General features: G+C 47.3%; 1 protein-coding gene across 1 annotated transcript in view; it reads left to right on the forward strand.

Moving 5' to 3' along the window:
• The window catches only part of C1QTNF6 (C1q and TNF related 6), a 91,139-nt gene extending 88,644 nt beyond the window's left edge, over positions 1-2,495 (forward strand). Inside the window, exon 3 of the mRNA XM_086963133.1 lies at positions 45-2,495. Within this exon, the coding sequence (XP_086819259.1) occupies positions 45-595 (551 nt within the window). The 3' untranslated portion in view covers positions 596-2,495. The remainder of the gene's footprint in view (positions 1-44) is intronic.
• The last annotated feature ends 17,786 nt before the right edge of the window (positions 2,496-20,281 follow it).

Raw genomic sequence — 20,281 nt, forward strand, 5'->3', positions numbered from 1 at the left:
CACTTTATCTGTTCAGTGTTACAATGTTACTCTCTTTCTTCCAGGAGACAAGGGAGACATCGGAGACCGAGGGCCACCTGGCAAATCCGGCAAAGAAGGTCTAGCTGGTCCACAGGGACCGCCAGGAGAGAGTGGCAGCAAAGGACAGAGGGGAGACCCTGGGGATCGCTGCAAACATCAGTATGCTGCCTTTTCAGTGGGACGTAAGAAGGCTCTTCACAGCAGCGAATACTACCAGACATTGGTTTTCGATACCGTCTTTGTCAACCTCTATGAGCACTTCAGCATGTTCAAGGGCAAGTTCTACTGCTTAGTGCCTGGCATCTACTTCTTCACCCTTACAATCCATACCTGGAACTTCAAGGAAACATACATGCACATCATGAGGAACGAGGAGGGCATGGTGATTCTCTATGCCCAGCCCAGTGACCGCAGCATCATGCAGAGCCAGAGCCTGATGCTGGACCTGAAGGAGAATGATGAGGTCTGGGTACGACTCTTTAAGCAGGAGAGGGAGAATGCCATCTACAGCGATGATGTGGACACATACATCACCTTCAATGGCTACCTCATCAAGCCCAGCCTGGAGCCCTGAGCAACGTGTCCTTCTCAGATCTTATCTCTCAAAGACCACGTCCAGCCTGGAGCCGAAATACAATCAATTCTAAGCAGGTTCTCTATTTGGAACTGAGTGCATCCCTGCTCAGAGCCCTTTTTTCTAGGGAACAAGCTAAGCCTGGAAACCTGTTCACTTAGGGTCTTCCACATTTGTATCCAGACCTGCCCAGATGCTTGGCCACAACCCCCTCAGACCAGACTTTACCTGGAGCCTGTCTTAGCCATCAGAGGTCAAACTCTCCCACTAAGGACTGAGATCAGAATCATAATTTTCCGAAATTGTGTTTAAAGACCAACTACAGCCTGGGGCCTGTTGTCCCTATCCCTTCTTCTCCTTGGCCACGTCCAGCCTGATACCCTTTTCTTAAGAATTACCTCTTGATGATGCATTCTTTGACAGGTTTGGGTCTCCAAGGGCTGACCATGTGTTCCATGGTTGATTTTATGTTAATGGACAACATCAACTTGGATAGAAGTTCTTTAGTATATTGGTTTTCTTATGATTGTTGTGTGTTCTTTGCTCAAATGTATGAGGGCAATAATATTTAGAATTGGTGTTGATTGGCCCTAGAGCTGCAAAGTTTCCAGAGATGAACACTTTTTTGCCGATCACATCTTTAATATGAAGACTGGTTCTCTTTAAGGTTTGCGATCTGCCTTGGATTGGTATTTTTAAAAAGATCAGTACCAACTTGGACAGTGCTTCGGAGGCAGGTTAGTTCTCTTATGATCAGGGTGCTTTCTTTAATATCTTATTAAGTGTCAATCCCATCTTGGATAAAGATATTTGGCTATGTTGGTTCTTGTTATGGTTGGCTTTCTTTTCTCTGGGTTTACATTTTCTTTAATATCACTTGCATCTTAGATAAGGATACTTTGATAGGTTAATTCTTCTTATGCTTGGCTGGGCGTCCAGGGCTGATATTTTGTGAAGTGTCATTGTTCCCTCAGATGCTGGGCTGGTATTTTGGGATTTCTAAAATGATGGATCTTTCTAGAATTAATATTAAGGAAACGACCAATCCATATTGGAAGGATCTACTGAGTCTGGTTAATTGTCCTTAGAGTGTCCTTGCTTATCAAGATGGGTATTATTTCAAAGCCACTCCCATATTGGATGTGGGTTATTTGGCAGGCTTGTTCTCTGAAGGATTATTACTTGTTGTTCTAATGTTGACATTTTCTTATTTGGTAAACAGGGTACTTTGACATTACTTTATTTTTCTTTTGCGGTTGACGAACTTTCTATAAATTACATTTTCCTAAACACCAGTTCTAACTTTGATGGAGGTCTTTGTGACTGATATTTTAATTACAGGTGGCTTCTGTTCTAGGACTCGCATTTCACTGATAGCCAGTACCATTTTAGACAGGGTACACTGTATGGCCGAGCTACTTTGAGAGTGTTCGGAGATGTGAGGATCCGGAAGGGTCCCTTTTTATGCTGAAAACTATTCTCCCAATGGCAGCGAGTAGAAGAAAAAAGGTACTGTGTTGTAATGCCTAGTGAAAGAATACAGAGCACTTAAGGGTGGACAGCATCGAAGAATCAAGAATTAAAAAACGTATGATTGTTGCTATTTGGGTGCATAGCCCAGGCAAAGTTGGAAGTTACACTGCTATCTGTGTACATTATGATTTAGGCTCAATACTGGACGCCATGCTGACACCCTTAATGCTGAGGCTGAGTGTTGGTTTTACGCTTTGTTCTTTTCAGATACGGTTGCATGCCAGAATGCTGTAAGCAAATATTTCTATCAGACAATATTTTGGTTACAATATTCTGGTACCATTCACCACACAGCACTAAGAAGAACAATAAAGTGGGCAGCCGTTCTAAAGAAGAACGTTGCAGCTATGCAAAACATATATAAAAAGTGCATTTTCTTGAAAAAAAAAGTGGCCTATGTCGGGCTGCAGGTATTCTGATGTGTGCTCTCATGATAACTGAGGTTGTGAGAAACATGCTGTTATTTTCATCTCAGTCTCTCCATCTTGTCTTAGCTTGTTCACATATGGTTTTGTGTTGTCTGTAGGATTGCTGATTACTTGGTCAGTGGCTTTTTCTTGAGGATGAATGCATTAGGTTACATTTTTGTCATGTTCAGGAACTTTGGCTAAGGTTGGTGTTCAGTCGAGAGATAGAGATTGTAAGAATTACCGTCCCATATCTTTGCTTCCTGTCCCAGCAAAAATCTTGGAGGCACATCTCAATAAGCAGCTTATGGATACTGCAGATCGGCAATCTTGGCTCAATGAATCACAGTTTGGATTCAGAAGGCATCATGGCACAGAAACGGCCCTGGTTTCAGCCTCGGATTACATCCGGCTCACAGTGGATGAAGGGCAGGGAGTTGAGCTAATTCTCTTGGATCTGACAGCAGCATTTGACACCATCCCTCCTATGTTGCTGCTGGACAGACTCCGGAGTCTTGGTATATCCCATCAAGCTCTTGCCCTTTTGTCCTTGTTCCTGACAGGGAGATCCCAAAGGGTGAATTTAAAATCTTTTCACTCTGACTCCTACTCACTACCTTGTGGAGTCCCGCAGGGGTCTTCCTTGAGTCCCACCCTTTTTTATCTGTATGTGGCACCCCTCTCTACAGTCATCCACTCTTTTGGATTAGAGGTGGTGTCATATGCAGATGACACACAAATTATGGTTACCGTCCCTAAGGGGTGTGACTCATGGTCAGAGAATGTCCAAAGCTGTATGTCCGGAGTAGCAAACTGGATGTCAGCTAATTTCCTTAAGCTTAATGGGGGAAAACTGAGGTGATGATATTCGGAGCAAGGACAGTTAAATGGAACAGTAACTGTTGGCCTCAATCTTTAGGATGCTGTCCCGTCCCTAGTGAAAAGGCCAAGAATCTGGGAGTTCTGATGGATACAGAACTTACTTAGCTTTAAGGCTCAAAAGAACCGTACCATTTCCACATGCTCCTGGCTTATAAGGATGCTTAAAAAAATCTTCCCTTTCATTCAGCATTCAGCTAGGATCCAGGTAGCTCTGGCTCTTGTAATGGCCAGATTAGATAACTGCCATGCCCTGTATCTGGCCGCTAGTAAGGGCTTACAACATAAACTTCAGGTGCTACAGAATGCATTGACAAGACTCATTCTGAATATCCCCAAAAGACAATCAGTTAAAAAGGGACTGGAATTCCTACACTGGATCCCCATAGAACAATGTATTAGTTTTAAAGCATTGTGTATGGTCCATAAATTACTGTATGCCTCCTATTATCCACAACTGAAGATCATGTTTAAATGGTATTCCCCTGGTCGACTACTTCGCTCCTCGCATCATATGCAACTTCTGGTACCTAGGACCAAGGAGAAGAAGTGGGGGGATAGGGCTTTTTCAGTGGCAGCGTGTAAGCTCCGGAATTCTCTACCTTTGGCACTTAGATCTATTCCTGTTCTGCTCCCGTTTAGAAAAGCCATTAAGACCTGGCTTTTCACTAGCAAACGGTGAGCTGTTGCTCCTCCATTCTTCATCTGGATCTGTGCTATTTGCAGTCTCTCTCTAGCGCCTTGATGCCCTCGGGTGACTGCTGCGCTATATAAATATCAAAATCTAATCAAATCAAATCAATGTTATATTGATGGTATGCTGATGTCCTACTCAGTGTGCATGTTTAATGGAGCATCAGATTAACTTTGAGGTTTGCCATGTTTTAGAAGTTCTTGGTCGTTCGTGGATTTGTACACATTTATGGTTTATTGTCTCTCGTTGATCTGCATCTATTTAATGATGTTTTTGTTTTTGAAATATATTTTTATTGCAGGAATCAGCAAAATGTTACATATACGACCAGCATCATAAAGCCAATAGAATCAATGAACTACATCCCACCTACCCCTCGCAGCATGTTGTCATATACAATCATTCAGCCCACAGCCCAAAGGTCAGGCGACAAAATCCAGTGGGGGCTCAGCAGGAAAGCAAAGCTGGTCCGGATGATCCACTGTCCGTCATCTGCTTTTCTAAACAAGCCCATAAAACCCAAAAGAAAATCCCTCCCACGAAACACTAAATTCCAAAGTAATCCCTCCCCAACCCAACCCCGCCATCAGTGTATGGTGGCAGCCGCAGTAGGATTCATGAGAGGACCCAAGAGGAGAGTATCAGAAACAGAAATCGCAATCGTCTATCGGGACTCGGGGCGCGCCGCACTCTCGCTATCAGAGTCGCTGGGGGCGCAATAGTCCCTGAGGGCCTGCACTAGTGTCTCCCATTCTAGCGCTGCCTCCTGTGCCTTTTCGTTATGCTGTATCCCAGCTAGTTGGTATCTCAGCGTGCTTTCTCCCGCCGCCCACTTCAAGAGTTCGCTGTGCCACCTGCTCCCAGTCGGACCAGCTCGTGCCTTCCAGTTCCTGGTCACCTCTCGTTTAGCCAAGAGAAGCCCCAAATCAATACATTTACTGGAAATTTTGTTTTTGGGGGTATGTGGAAACCAATGCAAGAGTCCCACCGCTGCATCGACCGATAGGGGTCTCCCCGTCACCTCCGTCAGGGTCTTCCCCACTTCCACCCAGTAGGAGGACAAACCCGGGCAGGCCCACAACATATGGAGGAGGTCTGCCTCCGGCGCCGGGCATCTGGGGCAGGTTGCCGAGCCCGTGGCGAAGTACTGTTGGATTTTCGCCGGGGTCAGGTATGCCCGATGAAGTACATAATAGTGGACCAACTGAAAACGGGCGTGGCGCGTCCCCTTCCAAGCTCGCCGCACGAGTTGAGACCAGGTCATTTCCTGGGATCTCCTTGCCTATGTCTGCCTCCCAACGGGCTTTCAAGGTCGTAAGGGGGGTCAGCCCGTCATTGATCAGTCCACCGTAGAGGCAAGTGACCGCCTTCACCGTGCCCGCAGACATCATGACGTATTGGCACACCGGAGACGTAGGAGGTTCCTCCTGTCCGCCTTTCCAGTGCGCCTGGATCGCTCGGACCAGGGCCGAGTGCAATAGGAAGTCTCCGCGGGGAATCTCGAAGCGGTCAATGAGCTCCTGAAAGGGCAAGAGCACCCCAGCCTCATAAAGATCCCCCACCAACTGCAGCCCCGCGTCCTCCCAGTCCGCCAACCGTGACCAATCACCGCCATGGGGCAAGGCCGTCAACATCCCTAAAGGTATTTCAGGCGCATACGGTATTCGCAATTGGCCCCGGGCGTGGGCTCGGTCCCAACACAGGCGAACGGTCTTCTCCTCCAGCGTCAGGTCTTGCAAGGCCAAACGTTGGCGTAGAGCTATGAAGGATAGAACATGTCTGGCCATCCCCATACCTCTCCTGTCCTCTGGGCCCCGGAATTCCCTGGCAATCTCCTGGGTGAGGGTCTGGAGCTGCGCCGCCAGATAGTATTTCTCAAAGTCCGGCACCGCGAGCCCACCCTCGGCTTTCGGCCTCATCAGGGTTTTAAGGGCCACTCTTCGGCGGCCCGAGCCCCAGAGGAATCCGACTATCATTGACCGTAGGAGCCTAAATGTGGCCGGCGGGATCCAAACCGGTAGCGCCCGGAAATAATACAGCAACCGGGGAAGAGCCACCATTTTGAGGAGAGCGACCCGCCCCGCCATCGAAAGCGGTAGCGTAGCCCAGAAGTCCATATCACCCCGTAGCGCTCGACTGCATCTGGTAATGTTTCCGTCCAGCAGGTCAGATGGTTCATGATAGATATACACTCCCAGGTACCTGAAGCAGTCAGGTTCCCATCTAATCTCTTTATTGAGGACTGGGCTAGGGGTGCCTCTGCGAACCGGGAAAAGGCATGTCTTAGCCCAATTCACCCGGAGGCCCGAGACCTCCCCAAACGCCGTGAGCGCCGTCGCAGCTCCATGTAGGGCTACAACTGGGTCCTCAAGGAAGAGCAACAGGTCGTCGGCATATAACGAAATGTGGTGCGGGCCCGAAGGTGTCCAGAAGCCATTGTAATGAGCCCCCGATCGGAGTAGCAGTGCGAGAGGCTCCACCGCCAGCGCGAAGAGAAGTGGGGACAACGAGCAGCCCTGTCTCGTGCCTCTTTCCACCGGGTACTGTGAGGAAATTAACGGACCCGCCCGAACCCTGGCCGATACGGAGGTATACAAGACCGCGGTCCATCTGATGAAACCCTCGCCGAGGTCGAACCTCCGCAACACAGTGTGCAGGTAGTCCCATTCCAGGCTATCAAATGCCTTCTCTAAATCTACCGATAGGACCACCGGGCACGGAGCATCTACGAGCGGTTCACCCAGCAAGCGGAACAACCTACGGATGTTCATTGTCGTGTTGCGCTTGGGGATGAACCCAGCCTGGTCTTCATGTACCAGGGAGCTCATGTGGCCCAGCAGTCTCGAGGCCAAGATGCTGCTCAGAATCTTATAATCGACCGTCAGCATCGATAAGGGACGGTAGGACGCTGGATCGGCCGAGTCCCGTCCCGGCTTGAGGAGGGGAACCACCAGGGCCTCGCGCATCGAGCCGGGGAGTCGGCCAAGCCTCTTTGCCTCTCTATATACGATCACCAGTCTCGGAGCTAGGAGGTCGGCATAGGCCGCGTAAAATTCCACAGGAAGACCGTCTAGACCCGGGGTCGTATTCCGCGCCATCCTTATAATGGCGCTGCGGATCTCCCCCAGTTCAATATCGGACCCCAGGGCTGTCGCCACGTCAGGCTCCACCGCTGGGAGCTCCAGGGGCCTCAGATAGTCCTCGAGAAGGTCAGGGTCTTTGGCAGCACGACTGCGATATAGCTGATCGTAGTAGTGCCGGTAGCAGCCTAGAATCTCCGGTTGAGTGTGCACCATGGTCCCGTCCGCCATGCGCATGGACGTCGTCAGTGAGGTCTGGCGCGTAGGGTTAGCCATCCATGCCAGCAATGCGCTCGATCTATCCCCTTCTGCGAGGGACCGAACCGTATAGGCCTTGTAGTCGAAACAGCGCAGCCGCTCGACCTCTGCCGCCACCGCCTCCTTCGCCTCCGCCGTGCGTCCCTGAAGTTCAGGGTGCCCGGGGCGGCGGAGTTCCAACTCACGAAGCCTCCGATCAGCCACGTCTAAGTCATCGAGGATAACCCGCCTCATACCTACCTTCTTGGTGAGGCAATAACCCCTCACCACCACCTTAAAAGCGTCCCATTCCAGCGCCCTCGAGCTCGCAGTGCCCCTGTTGGACGCGAAATACTCCTCGATCTTATCTCCTAAGTCCGCTTTGAATACAGTGTCCTCGAGGATCTCAGGACGTAGCTTCCAGGTGGGCACCGCCGGCGCCCCCGGAAACCAGTGAAGGGCCAGCAGGAGGGGGTTATGGTCCGAGATGGTCCTAGTCAAGTATTCGGAACGGATCGCCGCTGAAACCAGTTCAGTCGAGCCAAGAAACCCGTCCAGCCTAACGTGCAACTCGTGTAGGCCCGAAAAGTAGGAGTAGTCTCTAGCGTCGGGGTGTTGCGCTCTCCAAATATCCGTCAGACCCCAACGTATCTGCCAGTCCCTACGACCTTTAGCCACACGGCGGACCGGAGAGTCAGGGAGGGGCGGATGCGAGCGATCGGTCTCCACATCCACTACCGAATTGAAATCCCCACCGAGCAGGAGTGGCCCCGTGAAAAAGTGGGCCAACGAGCCCGATAACCTAGAAAGGAAGGCAATCTGGTCCATGTTAGGTGCGTATACACAGCAAACATTCAGGTCCTTCCCCCCTAGAGTGCCCGAGATGGCCACGTAGCGCCCCTCTGGATCTACCACTGAGTTTGTGACCTGGAAGGGAACCCCAGCCCTAATCCAAATTAGCGCCCCCCTGGCATACGCGGATTACGACGTGTAGAAGACCTGCCCCCTCCACCTACGCTGTAGCGCCGCCCCTTCCGCCTTGTTCAGATGGGTCTCCTGCAGCAGCGCCATTTGTATTCCCCTACGCACTAAATAAGCATGGACTTTGTGCCGCCTAGACATGGTATGAAGCCCCCGTACGTTCCAAGTAATACACTTCACATTAGCAACGTCAGCCATTGTCCCATACTGTTTGTGCAAAGTCTCCCCATCTGGGTCGCAACAAAGAGCGAACAACAATCAACCCAGCACTGATGGCGGCCATTTCCCCCAACCAAAACTCAACAACTCTTATGCTAACCAAACCCCTGCCCACCCTCCCCAGAACAGGACCCAAATAGCTCCATCTAGTTCCCATCCAAACCATGCCCTCGGAAAACCCTTCGTCCCCAACTAATCCTACGGTCGCCACCGTAGGAAGGCCTTAAGGGCCAGGTGCGGGCTGGGTGGTGGCAGTGGGCCCTCGATGCTCTGGCTACCAGGACTAAAGCAAGCCCAAAACAGTATCAGAAACCCTCGGGGCAAAAGCAAGGCACCCCACCCCCCGCTTCTCCGGAGATCATGCTGAACCATCGGCTCCCGCCACCCCCGCTACGGGCCCCCACCCAAAAGGATGCAGCTCACCCCGTCAACCCTGTCCATCCAGAAGGTCCTCAACCGATTTCGGCGTGATCACCGGTGTGCTGATGCTATCTGTCACCGAGTCCTCCGAGTCCGTCGATGCCCCCTCGTCCCCAGGGTTTTCTTCTTCTGCAATGGTATCATCTCGTGAACCAGACAGTGCAGACAACACCTCCAGTACTCCTTTCCGCTCCGTCGATGTCTCCGCAGTTGAAGGGCCGCCCGACCGGCCCCGGCGACTCCGTATCCTCTTAGATCACCGTCGCTGTCCCGGCTCCGCCGTTGGCTGAGATGCGGAGGCGAAACCATCTTTCCCAGCTCTATAGAGTTCGAGCCAGTTACAGACATCCTCCGGGGTATCAAAAAATTGAGTCTTGTCATCGACAATGATGCGGAGCTTTGCAGGAAATAGGAGCGAGTATTGGATGCCCTCGCTCCGGAGCTCGCGCTTGACCGCCAAGAATGAAAACCGCCTGCGTTGGGTTTCATAGGTGTAGTCCGGGAAGATGTTCACCTGGCTGTTCTCCACCTTGAAAGGGCCATTATGTCTAGCGGCATTGAGGATGAGGTCTCTGTCGCGAAAATGCAGGAGGCGCGCCACCACCGGACGCGGCGCACGGCCCTGTTGCGGTGGCCTTGCTGGGACTCTATGAGCTCGTTCAAGGGTGTAGAAAGAGGATAAGCCCTCCGGGGCCACCGTGTCTCGGAGCCAGGCTTCCAAGTAGGCCACCATGTCGCCATCTTCGATCTTCTCCGGGAGGCCTACCACTCGGATGTTGTTGCGCCTGTTACGGCCTTCCGCACCCTCCGCTCGCTGCTCCAGGGCAGAAATCCGGGATAGGGCATCTTTCATTGTCGCGGCCAAGGATCGCTGCGCCGGCTCCAAGGTTTTCACCGAGCCTTCCACTTCTTTGACCCTGTCCGACAGCTTGCCGTGATCCGCCCTAAGGAGGCCCAGGCTCGTCGCCACCTGGGCAATGTCCTGCTGAAGGGCCGAGCGTGTGGTCGCAATCGCCTCCAGGACGCGGTCAAACTGTTGCTGCAACGGCGCGCCACCAGCACTTCCCGGGTCTCCATGGCCCTCCTTGTCCGGGGTCTCCGAGTCAGAGGCGGCCGGGGTAGTCCCCTTGGCCCCTCTCGGCTTCCCCATGTCGCGGGAAGCGCGCAGTGTGGACTCAGGTAAAGGCGCCACCGAGTGCGGGCGTCGGCTATAACTCTCCCGATTGCTGGCCCTCAGGGCGAGGGCTGGTGATCCTCTTCTCCAGGGCCAGGTGGACCTCCACAGTTTCGGCTCGCGCCACCACCGTGTCGTCGGAGAGCACTGAGGAGGAGGCGGAGACACTCGGCGCCAGGCCGGGCAGGCCCGTCCGGTTGACGAGGACCCGGAGCGAGGGCCACCCACACCACCAGAGACTTTGTGGCGCCAGGGGGTTGTGCTTCCCATGGGATCGGGTCGATCGGGGGATGCAGCCAAGTGCTGCGTCGGGGGTCGGCACCACCGTCAGGACCTCCAGGCGTCCGTGTGCCGGGGTTCACTATGGTAGAGGCATCCGACCATCCAGGCGCAATCACCAATGTCAGAGTCTCATCAGGTCAAAGTCCAGTTCCTCACTTTCCAGGAAGACAAAAGAGCGGAGGGCACGCTGTAACCAGCGACGTTCCCCCAGTCTAATGGTCCCGTCCGAGGGGACAAAGGGGTCCGGGCGCCATATTGGGTCGCTCTCCTCGGGACCACAAACTTCGAGTTTCGGGCGGATCACCACCCGTCCAGGTTGCGCCAGGTGCCTCAGTAGGGTCCAGTCGGGCCGAACAACGATTCGCGGGGGCTAGGGTGCCCCGCGGCCTCCGATTAACAGGATAAACCCGGGCACAGTCCCGGAGCCGAGCTCTCAGGCGACCATCGCCATCGGCGCCCAAGCCACGCCCCTCGCATCTATTTAATGATGTAACTCATTTGTAGCTTGCTGAGCTACTTTAAAGTTTGTAATCTCTTGGAAAATGAAGAACGTATCATGATTCATCGTGACTTTTTCTTGGTAGGAAGGGATGCTGTTTAGAACCTTGTTATTAAACATCACTTTCAATTTCAGGTTGGTCATCTCCTGGAAAGTGCTGCAGACTTATGGTTTTGTATAGCCTTTAAAGTATGTTTCGTATAGGTGATCAGTAACTTCTCTCATGCAGATTATTGAACAATTCAGAGCTGTGTCTTACTAAGGTTGTTTAATTTTTTCTCTCAAATGTTTTGATGAATCTTTGAGGTAGGCCAACTCTTGCTCGTTGTTGTCCATGATGTAGTTATACGATGTCTAAGTGATCCATGTCACTGAGATGATGACTGACCACTAGTGTTTGCTGATCTATAGAGTTGCCATGTTTTCTTGAAATTTAATTTCATCTTGAGATCATCCATCTCATAAAGGTTGTGTTCACTTCTTTTAAAGTTGGCAATCTTATGATAAGCCACACTCACATGATAATGTTAGTCTTTCTTAGATTTGTGATTTTTTGGGTAGTTAGTAAACGTTGAGATTCGATTTCTCTTAACATTGGTTGATTACTAGTGGCTTGGAGCATTCTTTCAGGCTTGCATTATATTTGAGATTGTTTGTCTCTATTTGATTACGGCTGATAAGCTGCCATCCTGCTGCCTTAGCCTCTGTCTTGAGGGTTGGTTATGTCTTGAGGCTGGCCATCTCTTACGGGTTCTTCTTCACTCTGCTTGGCGCTGCCTTTAAATTTTACTCTCTGCACAATGGATGTTTCTCCATTGGGATCTGTTGTCTTGCTTATTGGAGTTCAATTATTGGTTGGGATACTGACTTAGCTCTTAAGTTCTCTCAAATGTTAGCATTGGGGTGAAGCGACTGAGGCCGAGGAGGTATTTCAATATGGTGTGCACTTCTCTGCAGGACTGCCCTGACTTCTATAGGTGTGGAGCCAGGGCGACTGACGCTGGACGCTGGGGATCACGGTTCAATCCCCGGCTCCAGAGGTATTGCCCAGCACCATGCGACTCTGTGCAATAGCTCGCCTAATCTTTCCAACGGCCCCCAGCGCAGATACCCCTTCGGGGGTGATTTATGCGCTACACAAGTACTGGATTTTATTTACATCAGATATACATGCAGAATTGCTGCATTGGGTTTCCCACCAGGACTGTGTTTTTAAAACAATGCACACTCTCTTGACGGTTCATATTCTGTCCTGAAGACAGATGACAGTAACAATACCTTGCAACTCAGTGGTTCTCTTTCTTTTCTAGTATTGATTCTGACAGGTACGCCCCTTGGTGCCTAAAAACAGCACTGAGGTGGCATTAGGAACGCTGACGTAGATCAGGGGGTTATGTGCCAGAAAATCATGGACGTTAATATCACCCTATGGGAATATTGTATTGTATTGTTATTGCATTTATATAGGCCTTACTACCACTGACGAGGCATCAAATTGCTTTTTCTGCGAGTAGCACCCTACTACGGAACTTAAATAGGATTTGTGGTGCATTAGTATAGTGAAATATGAAATAATTTGAGTGGTGGAAATGTTTAGTCTGTTATTTGGTTTGAAAACGATAGTGGAGGGATAGAAGAGGGAAGGGTTTGTATTTATATAGTGATTGCTGCCCCTGATGAGGTGTTCAAGCTCATTTCGGCAACTAGCATTCTACACCGGAATCCAAAAAGGATTAGTGGCGAGTTAGTATAGGGAAATATGAAATTAATTTAAACGGTGGACATGTGAGTTTGCTATTTGTATTGAAAAAGGATAGTGGAGGGATAGAAGAGTGAAGGGTTTGTATTTATATAGCAACTGCTACCCCTAATTAAGTTTTGAAGCGTTTTTCGGGGGTTAGCACGCTAATCCTGAACCCAAACAGGAATAGTGGGGAATTAGTATAGAGAAATTTGAAATTAATTTGTGCAGTGGGCATGTTAATCTATTTTTTGCATGGAAAATGATAGTGGAGGTATAGAAGAGGGAAGGGCTTGCATTTATATAGTGCTTGCTACCCCTGATGAGGTGTTAAAGTTCTTTTTGTCAAGTAGCACGCTACTCCGGAACCCAAAAAGTATTAGTGGTGAATTAGTATAGGGAAATATGAAATAAATGTGAGCAATGGACATGTGAATTTGTTATTTGTATTGAAAAAGGATAGTAGAGGGATAGAAGAGTGAAGACTTTGTATTTATATAGCGCTTGCTACCCCTAATGAAGGGCTGAAGCGATTTTCTGTGAGTAGCACACTAGTCCGGAACCCAAACAATATTAGTGGGGAAGTAGTATAGGGAAATATGTAATTAATTTAAGCGGTGGACATATTAGTCTGTTATTTCGATTGAAAAGGAATAGTGGATGGATAGAAGAGGGTAGCGTCAATAGGGGTTATTTGTGGTTTTTTTTTTTTCGGAGTTCATGGCAGTAGGAGAGGGTTTGGAATGAGTAAAGGGAAGGTGGCGAGGTAGAGTCATAGGGAAGGTATTTTAGAAAGGCTTGTTCGGGAGATCTGAATAGTAAAAGAGGTACTGTAGCCACAGTATCAACTCACACAATATATTCATGGTAAGTATATACATGTAGGCATAGATTTACTGTTTTAAAGTCGACATATGCTTCCCTTTACTATATACTAATATGTATTGTCAAGGCACACTTTGACAATAGAAACATATAAATCATTAAGATACACAGATATGGTGTTAAGAATAGTAAATCTATACTAATCAATATTTTAGCAATTATATTTTTGCAGGACAATTTTACATCCACAACATTATATTACCATAATGGATCGGAATCCCTTCCGCAGCCTGGCACTCCCAGCTTATTATCCAGGCATGCAACAGAGAGCAACAGGCCACAAGTTTAAAGTGTACCCTTTCATACTATGTTGGTAGACTGTCATGGATATATATTGGGGGGCAGTCAATGAAACAGAGTTTTGGCTTCCCTTTCTAGTCTTACATCACAAACACTCTTTACAACCATTGGCGAATTCTGCGAGGGAGCAGCCTAGCCTAATGCCTGTTCTCAAAAGGCTGTCAACAGTTCTGAGATACCCTAAAATCGACAGTCTTGTGACATTCAGACAAAATTTCTTCAAACAGAATGGGGCCGCTCACAATGCAGAAGGACGCTCTCAACAGAGGCTGGCACTTCGGATGGATGGAGCTCAGTCCAAGCAAGAGAGTCAGCATCCCTCCATCAAACAGAAAGATGTCCAATGAGACCCACTAACCTTTAACCTCTGGGAAGCGACATGATTGGCCGAATCTCACTTCTGGTGCTACCTCAATATCTAGTTTTCCAGAGACCACATATCTAAGTCCGGGGTTTTCGTCTAAGACAGTAATAAACTGGATTTTGTAGCGGAGGCTCTCTTTAATAGAACAAATTACACTAACACACCTATAACCAATGATTGCTTAGGGAAATCCCAGAATTAGAATATATGGTCCAAGGCCCACGGGCAAGCCCCTCTCCTTGACGAAGTGCTAGATACATGGGTGAGGTGCTACCACTTTTGGACACTTATTTGTTGGAACGAAGCACAATTTAAAGGCGTTTACAGATTCATGTTTTTGCATACATTTTATTTAAAGTAAACTTTTCACATTTTGAATAGCAGACTTGAATCCGTTTGAGTTCTTACTCCATATTTCTCTGTCTGCTTACACTTCTGCCCACCTGTACGCCCGTCCAACCGTTCTTGTCTCTCTAGCTGCCTATATTATCTCTATTTGTATTGATCTCCCCTCCCACTCTGGCTTCACATATTGTTTCTGAATTCTCTTTACTCCTTGTCTTTCGAGTCTTCCTCTTTTTCTCACCCACTGTCTGTCACTCAGTGAGTTTTATATTGCTGTTTCTTTCTTTACTTGCTTTGCATTCCACTCTTCTTTCTTTCTCTCCCTCTCTGACTGTCCCCTCTTTCTCTCTACCTTCATTTCCCCGTTTTCCCCCAAACCCTGGACAACTTTCTCTTTCCCGACTTTTCTGTGTTTTCCTTAGGTCTCTTGTCCTCTTTTAACGCTTTCCCTGATTCCACCCATTCATCTTTCCCTTTAGTTGTCTTCCTAAGCAGTCTCAATCTATCTCGTCTCCCCTATCTTGCTTCTCTCCCTACCTCTCTGCTTTTCTCTATCCCTAGCTCCATTTCTTCCCAGAGATCTCTATTATTTTTTAGGTCTCGTGACCTACAATGCGCGCAAGCGCATTGAGGGAGCGAGAATTCAAGTCGGCAAAATGATCGTGAAACCAAGGGCTTTCAGCCGCGGTTTTCTTGAAGTTCACGTGAATGACGTGAGCAAACAAGCACGCGCATTCACGCCCAGCACAGCACATCAAAGGGCTTCTCCTCCCCTAATTATTCATGGCCGGCCGCAGACCGGCCGTACTTTCACTTTCCCGAAGGGCTTCTCCTCCCCTAATTATTCATGGCCAGCCGCAGGCCGGCCGATGTCGTTTCTCTCCTTCATTCATCTTTGTTTCTTTCTTTTCTTCCCTTGTGTTCGCTTCCCTTTTTTCCTTTCCTTTTGTCATGCTTCTAAAATAATGGGCGTTTTTTGCCTTTCTATCATAATTGAAGTAAATATTGTGTTTGACTGCTGTACAATCGACTGTTCAAATATTTTGCGTGACTAAACCTGCGTTTCAAGTATTACAATGTTTAGAATTGAAAATGGTTGGTACCGGTGCATCACAGGAGGGGCACGTATATTCTGGAACGAGACCTGACATTGCAGATCCCTTGAACAACTGAATGTTCACGGTCGTGTTACAGCTTGCTGTCATTTGCTTCCCCCTTCAGCTTTACGTTATAAGATCTCCCTCCACCCTCGGGCACAAACAGAGCGTTTCCATTCCTCAGACGCCAATGTCCCGGCTGGTGACCGAACCATGCCAGTGCCATGTGTGCTAGTTCAAAGCAGAAACCCTTGTGTAGTTTACAGTGACACACAGTCACCCCCATTGTATTGCAGGCTTTACATGGGGAAGGCTCCCAACACAAGGAAAACAAATCCCTTTGTTAGACACGGGGAGATGATGGATATGCCCAGGATCACAGGATGTTGAAGGGACTCTGAGCTCGAACTTGGATTCCCAGCTCTAAGTCGGCAGCTCACCTCCTGCAATTCAACCTAAATATGAAGGCATCATGGCAATATGCGGCAAAGCGGAGGCACAGGAAAAACTGAATTATTTGACATTCCGTACTAGGCATATGAGTAGGCTGTGGGGTTTTAGGTTTAAACCTATAATAACTGTTAAAACCCCACTGAAAGAAAAGTAGCCCTCACCGGTGAAAACCTATAAACACTGAAAAAACACCTGGACAACCACAAACTAAGGGGCATATATACAATAACTGGCGCATCCCTGCAAATCAGCAGGGATGCGCCAGTTATTGTGCGCCACAGCTCCGCCATCATGGATGCGCCGCATTTACAATGCGGCACACCATGGTGCAAAAACGGCACAGATGCGTGACTCATCTGTGCTGTAAAAGTGTTGCATTGCTGGAGTTGCGTCGCAAGCGTGACGCAGCTCCAGCAATGCTCTGGGGGCCCTATCTAGTTATTGCTGCGTCAATCCTTATGCCTGCTTCATGCAGGCGCAGGGTTTTGACGCAGCATGGGCCTAAACGTGTCTTAGTGAAATCTTGTAAATTTCACTCAGCCACTTTTAGGAAGCGTTCCTGCGCCGGAACGCCCCCCCTGCACAGGAACGCCTACATGTGGCAGAGGGCATTACGTGACACAACTCCCAGATGCGTCACGTTGTAAGTACCCCCACACCATGGAGCAGGATTTGCGCTGGCACTGCGTCACAAAAGTGAAGCAACGGCGGCATAAATGAGGCGCAAGGGGCTTGTAAATCGGCCCCTAAATGCCATTCAAAGAAGGGAAAAAGAGAGTGAAAGAGTCATTTTTTTCTTCCTGAAGGGGTCAATACAATGTAACGTTGTTATACAAGCTAGCAGTAAGAAAGACTGGCTAACATTATTCTGCTTGAGGTTTGTTCTTTAGGGATGCCACTAAAATATTGTTTCTTCTTCCTTTTACTTTTTTCAGTTTTGTGGCCTTTGGTCTAAAGATGCAGGGTTTAGTTTCATGTTTTAGGTCTAGTTTAATTATTTTATAAACTATAGAGAATCAGGAAATATCAAACTCATATTTGATCTTTTGGCTGCATTTATTCTTTCACTGTTAGGTAAAATGGCTGGTTTTATAAAAATCTATCCTAATATGTGTCATCACATTTACCCACAGAGAATGGGTAAAAAACATTAACAACATCATACCATAGTTTCTAGTGGGTCAGTATTGATAGTAGGTGAAATGCCAACACCTCAGGCTTTAAACATTCAATGCAAGGTATAGTGACAAGTGTATATATATATCACCAAGCATCTGGGATAGTGGTGAAAACAAGACACCAGACTTTTGGAAAACATGGAACGCAGTGTCACTTGTAATGCTCTGCAAAAAAGGTTCTTCACAAGTTCAACAAAGATTGGAGTGATATTGTTTGTATTTGCAGTGATTCAGCTACGTATATAAAAAAGTTGTGTCATGACCAGTCAAAATTGATACCCGAGCTAAAGTGAGTCCCTGTAGGAGATCCTTGCCACTTGTTAGATGGTATGCTGAACGCATCTTTACAATCTTCAGAGTTAATGAGGGATGCTATTGACTTTTTAGCCTATTCTGGTGCACTGTTTTCTTATGCATAGGAACTAAAATGCAAATATTTATAATTTCGTGCTTTATGTAGCATCCAAGAAAGAGTCATCCCAACTGTGCCCCTCAGCTGATGGTTCTCAGCCCAAGAGGCTATGAATGCTGAGAGGGCCTTTTCACAGAAGTTTACATGGGAAGGAAAGAGCAAGCGCACATGACCCAAAGACTCACTGAAGAAGTATTGTATGGTGTACTACAATAAGATTGCAATTCTATTTTGACCTCAAATACACTATAGGTACACTGTCTAAATACCATGTTCTTTCAGTGCAGAAAGCAAGCAATAATAAAAGCAAAACGTTCCATAAACACCGGAAAAACTCTTTTTCTATTGTTTTTAGTGCCGCGAAAATGTGTAACCACTGTTTTTTAAGTTATTGAAAACACTGAAAAAACCCCACCAGAATTTACCAAAAATAGAAACTGAAAACAGGAAAGCCTACATATGAGATAATCAACAAGAATACGGACGGAGCGCTGAGCTTAAGGCACTCACCCGAGCATTCTCGGGGCCCCCTCATGTCTGCCCGGGGCATTGCGGTGTGGACATGGAGCCAGGCAGATGCACTGAAATATTTGGCCATTCGCGCTCACGACGTTTCCAGCAATTTCACATCTGCTGCTGTGGAGAGGAAAGCTCCATGTCTGCAGCTCAGCATCTGATCGCGTTGCTGCTTGAAGTGTGTATTCTCTTTCTATTCTAAAATCAATGGTACCACTGCCGCCTACACAAGGGGCTGTTGTGTTTGGGCCATCTCCCACCAGCTGCTTAAACTAATTAGCATTTAAGGACAAGGTATGGGAACATTCCTCCCCTTCTAAACTCTTTAAGTAGCTTGCCCATACGCTACCAAACGCAGCATCACTTAATTCAGCACATGTAACTTTTATTTTGTAATCAATTACCTTGAAATGAGCAGAGCACTGCATTTCCTGTTGTAGCCTATGTATTAGATTTGAACGTAAAGACGAAACATGAGAGGGACATGGTTGTAGACCTGTTTGAGCACATTGACTTTGCAAACATGTATGGGTTATCCCATTAGGTGATTTGAGTCCTTATCAGAATTCTATAGTGTAAATAAAATATAATTCATAGTCAGGAACATCCAAATCTCAATATTTTGCCACGGGCTCGTAGAGGTCTACACTATCAAAAGCAGTGACAAATTAGGCATATAATGCGTAGATTTGACATAATTTTCACAGTAAGTTTCTACTTTCACTCTAAAGCAAGATACTCATCTGTTCCAAAATGATTCAGTCTTAAGTCTGGTTCCTCGCTAGGAATAAGATGATTTCTGTTGATGCAGTTCTTTCAATAAAGCAGCATGTACCTAGCAAAAACGTTTAGCACTTAAATACAATGCAAGGATCGTTACTTCCCTTTTTAATACCTCAAGGCTTCCTTCTAGGACAAGAGCATAGTTGTGAGCAACTTTTCTAGACCAATAGAAAAGGATAAACCCACATTTGTTTTTGTATTCCATAAGTAATGATGCCACTAGGGCCATAGTCTCTAAAATCATTAGACTACTTTAAGAAATTATTTTTTTCAAATATATTTAATAGAAGGATACACTGTTACTCAGATGCAGTTGCATGCATAGTAGTACACTGGCAGAAATGATTAGTGTGCCATTATTCCTAAATCCTTCAGCTTGTTTAGTTGGATAATTGGTACAACAAATAATTTACAGCCCTCTCCTATTTGTATTGCCGGAGTCCTTTTCAGTTCCAGATGGAGAATTTGTCAGAATATTGAAAGTCGTTACAAAAATAAAAGCATTGTGCAAAATTGGAACATACAAATCCTGCATACTAGTAGATCTTTTTCGGAGCCAAATTTCATAAACGGAGTTAAAAGGTTACTCAGGTGCGTGCACTCAAGAATTTAACAAATCTGCCTTTCAAATGTACATTTTCCCATTTAGGCATGAGATTAGATTTTGTTGACATGCCCATATGCTTGAAGCAGGACTTTCATAACTCATCTAAATAAGTTAAAAAAGGTGCAAAGGATATGCAGTGCTAATTCCATGCAATAACTGCAGAACCTACATATGTTGTCAGCTTCTATTATAATTCATGGAGGAGACTGGTCTTTACAGAGAAAAATGCCAGAATAATACTGAAGTAGCTTGAATTTAACATGTAAAGAAAAAGGTTGCTGCTAGTAATCTTGCTCCGCGCTCCTGTGTGTATGAGTTTATGAAAGTCCAGGCATGGGAGTGTTTGATAAAGATTTTTTTGTCCATCCTCCAGGATACCTTTTTTACAGATTTGATATATACTTTTTTTCCCAAACGCTTGATTTATTCCTCTATCCCATGCTTCTTTCTAGTTTATTGTTTTTCCTGTGCCTGGCAAAGGGACAAAACCGTGATTTTTAATCACTCAGTTCTGAGCATCTATTTCTACCAAGGTAAGATGGCTTGGAGCATTTTCTATCCTTGACCGATTTAGTAATTATTTTAACTAGTGATGATGGT

This window comes from Lissotriton vulgaris, chromosome 1_1 (genome assembly GCF_964263255.1).
Source record: "Lissotriton vulgaris chromosome 1_1, aLisVul1.2, whole genome shotgun sequence".
NCBI classification, from domain to species: domain Eukaryota; kingdom Metazoa; phylum Chordata; class Amphibia; order Caudata; family Salamandridae; genus Lissotriton; species Lissotriton vulgaris.